We start from the raw sequence: 3,009 nt of genomic DNA, 5'->3' as shown, positions 1-3,009 counted from the left end.
AGGTATTCGGCCAATCACAACGCATTGGATAGCTGGCCAATCACAGCTCACCTCGCTTTTTCAGACCGATGAGCTTTGTAAAAATTGACGCGTTTCAGAAAGGCGGGGCATATAGGAGAAACAATAATGTACAGCATGTGGAAAATAATGTTTTTTGAACCTTAAACCTCATAAACACATTTCATTACACCAAATACACAAAATAATGTTCTTTTTAGCAACATCATATGACCCCTTTAAGAATTGTGTATAATTTTTGTTTCATTAACATTGCGTAACTCAATATTGTTGTCTCTTATCATATTGCTGTTGCTGCCATTGTATTCCCATAATATGCCACTCAAGGCTGCTGTGTGTTACAGTGATTTTTAGGCCCACACATCCGGAAACTTGGAGACCCAAAAACAAATCTCGCCATCTGTTTGTTTCCTCTTCCCATGTGCATTTTTCAGATGATGAAGCGGGTATACAAGGGGATTCCCTTGAAGCTGCGCGGTCAGGCCTGGGCTCTGCTGCTGGACGTGGAAAAGGTGAAAGAGGCGAATTACAGGAAGTACGAGGTAGGAGCTTTGCAGGAATCGTGTTTGTGAGATGTGTTTGGGCTCCATTAGGTCTTTTGAATGAAAAAGTGGCTGTTTGATGTTCATTTATTCAATGACTCGCTTGTTTGGGTTTTGGTTTGTCCTGTGTGATTGTTTGGGCTTATATTAGCCAGATGTGTTTTGTCTCCAGTCTGGCCTTTTGGCACAACAATGTTTTATTTCACAACAAAGGTTTTCTGCGTTGCATGCTTTGTGTAGTCTGGCAATTATTACATAAGATCCAAGGTATTACATAAAAAATACAATAAGTTGCTAGAATAAGCTGCAATAAGTTGACCAGTCTTTATATCGCAAACCAAAAGTCTGATTAACTGAAAAACGATAGGCTATACACACTACCGTTCAAAGGTTTGGGGTCTTAATTAATACTTTTATTCAGCAAGGACACATTAAATTGATTAAAAGTGAGAGTAAAGACATTTATAATGTTAATTTGTTTTTTCTATTCTTCATACTTCATACGATACTTCTATTCATCAAAGAATAATAATTGATAATACAATTCAACATTGATAATAATCAAAAAAAATAATTTGAGTAGTAAATCAGCATATTAGGATGATTTCTGAAGGATCATGTGAAACTGAAGACTGGAGTAATGATGCTGAAAATTCAGCTTTGATCTCAGGAATAAATTACATTTTACAATATATGAAAATAGAAAACAGTTAAGTTAATATTTCACACTATTATTGTTTTTACTGTATTTTTGATCCAATAAATGTATAGGAGACTCAAAAAAAAAAAAACAACTTTAAAAACATTAAAAAAAAAATCTTACGGACTCCAAACTTTTGAACAGCAGTTTAAGAACTACCATCTTGTATTTACCATCTGTTACCATGGTACCAGAACTTATTTTTGTTTTCAGTCATTTCAGAATCTTTAGCTCTCAAGAGTTTATAACTGAGCGTGTATCTATATCTGAATTTCTAAATATATCTAGGTACCACTGTAATATTTATAACTTGTTTGCTGCTCTGACGAATGTAAATAGCAGAAGTGTAGCGCTTAAATGGAAACCAGTGGCTATCAAGGTTCCGGAATGAAAATGTAGATGCAGGTTTGATGGTTTGGTTTAGATGCACTGTAGTTCAAGTACTGCACTGCAGTGACAATCAGTCACCTGCTAATTTTCTAAATATATAAAAGTAAAATCAGCCTTATTGTACATGCATTGTTTTAAAAACTTTCACTGTGGATTTAATTAGAAGGGTAGTTCATCCCAAATTATAATTTCTAAATGTACTGTATATACTGTTGTTTTTTCCTGTGGAACGTTAATGCAGCTCTTTCTGTACAACAGTTTATAGTGACAATGTTAACAAAAATAAATGAATAATATGTGGAGAGAACCATTAGTAAGCCATTTGTAGTTTGACTTTCTGATAGGGATGCGCCGAAATAAAAATTCTTGGCCGAGGTCGAAACCAAACAAAATGAAACGCAGGCAAAAGGCAAAATACCAAATACCAAACATGGTTTTTCACGTTTTTTCCCCCCATGTATTTTGCCAATTTTTTCACCATCGCATAAATTAAATAGCCAAAATGTGCTTTTTGCTGTCTTGTCTTGCTTTTCAAAGAAAAAAAAATCAATTACAAAACAATTTACAAATATTTACTTAACACTGAACATTTTTTAACATTCTAGCAGACATTATACCAACAAAGCACAATTTAAGTTAAAATTAATAAGTTAGTAAAATAATATTTTTTTGAATCAGGCATGTATTTTTTACTGTACAAATAAATGCGGCCTTGCTGAGCAGAAGAGAATCTTTTAAAACATTAGAAAATATTACGGATTCCAATTTGAACAACTATGTGAATGTAGTTGTTGTAATTAGTTTTATCATTATTATTGTCTTTTTTATTTTATTTGACAAAACTGTAAAATTACAATAATAAAACTTATGAATGTTGATGGAGTTCTTGCTTTTTATCTGCTTTTATTTTGGCGGAAACCCGCAGGAAGACCTCAGCGCTTCTTTTTGTTGACAACAGCAGATTTATAAATGATTCTCAATACGGATTTGGGAAGATGTTTGTCTCACATAGCCTATCGCAATGTCACACACATGCCTTGTAAAAATTCATAAAAATGTTACTGAGCGACTGACGAGTAAAACTTTTTCACAGCGCAGATTTTCTTCGCGCTTTGGACTTTGAACCCTGGCGCCGTGAGCTCGTGCAGTGCTTTAAAGGGGTCCTATTATGCTTTTTCACTTTTTAAATTTTAGTCAGTGTGTAGTGTGTATGTTTGGGCATAAAAAAGATCTAGAAAGTTACAAATCTCAAAGTCCACTCCAAAGGGAGATATTTCGTTTTTTTTAAATCCCTTTTCAAGAACTACAACGAACGGCTCGTTTGAACTACAGCGTTTGTTTGCCGGGCTTTGTGAGTGC

The 3,009-nt window shown here is 34.2% G+C and overlaps 1 protein-coding gene across 1 annotated transcript in view; it reads left to right on the top strand.

Moving 5' to 3' along the window:
• LOC107707557 (USP6 N-terminal-like protein) overlaps window positions 1–3,009 on the top strand; it is a 28,745-nt gene that overhangs the window by 12,319 nt on the left and 13,417 nt on the right. Inside the window, exon 6 of the mRNA XM_016511624.1 lies at window positions 453–560. Coding sequence (XP_016367110.1) covers window positions 453–560 — 108 coding nt within the window. The remainder of the gene's footprint in view (window positions 1–452; window positions 561–3,009) is intronic.

Source organism: Sinocyclocheilus rhinocerous, unplaced genomic scaffold (genome assembly GCF_001515625.1).
Source record: "Sinocyclocheilus rhinocerous isolate Xijiao unplaced genomic scaffold, SAMN03320098_v1.1 scaffold1376, whole genome shotgun sequence".
Classification (NCBI taxonomy): domain Eukaryota; kingdom Metazoa; phylum Chordata; class Actinopteri; order Cypriniformes; family Cyprinidae; genus Sinocyclocheilus; species Sinocyclocheilus rhinocerous.
The sequence above is the reverse complement of the archived record's forward strand: the minus strand, read 5'-3'. Positions and strand labels throughout refer to the sequence as shown.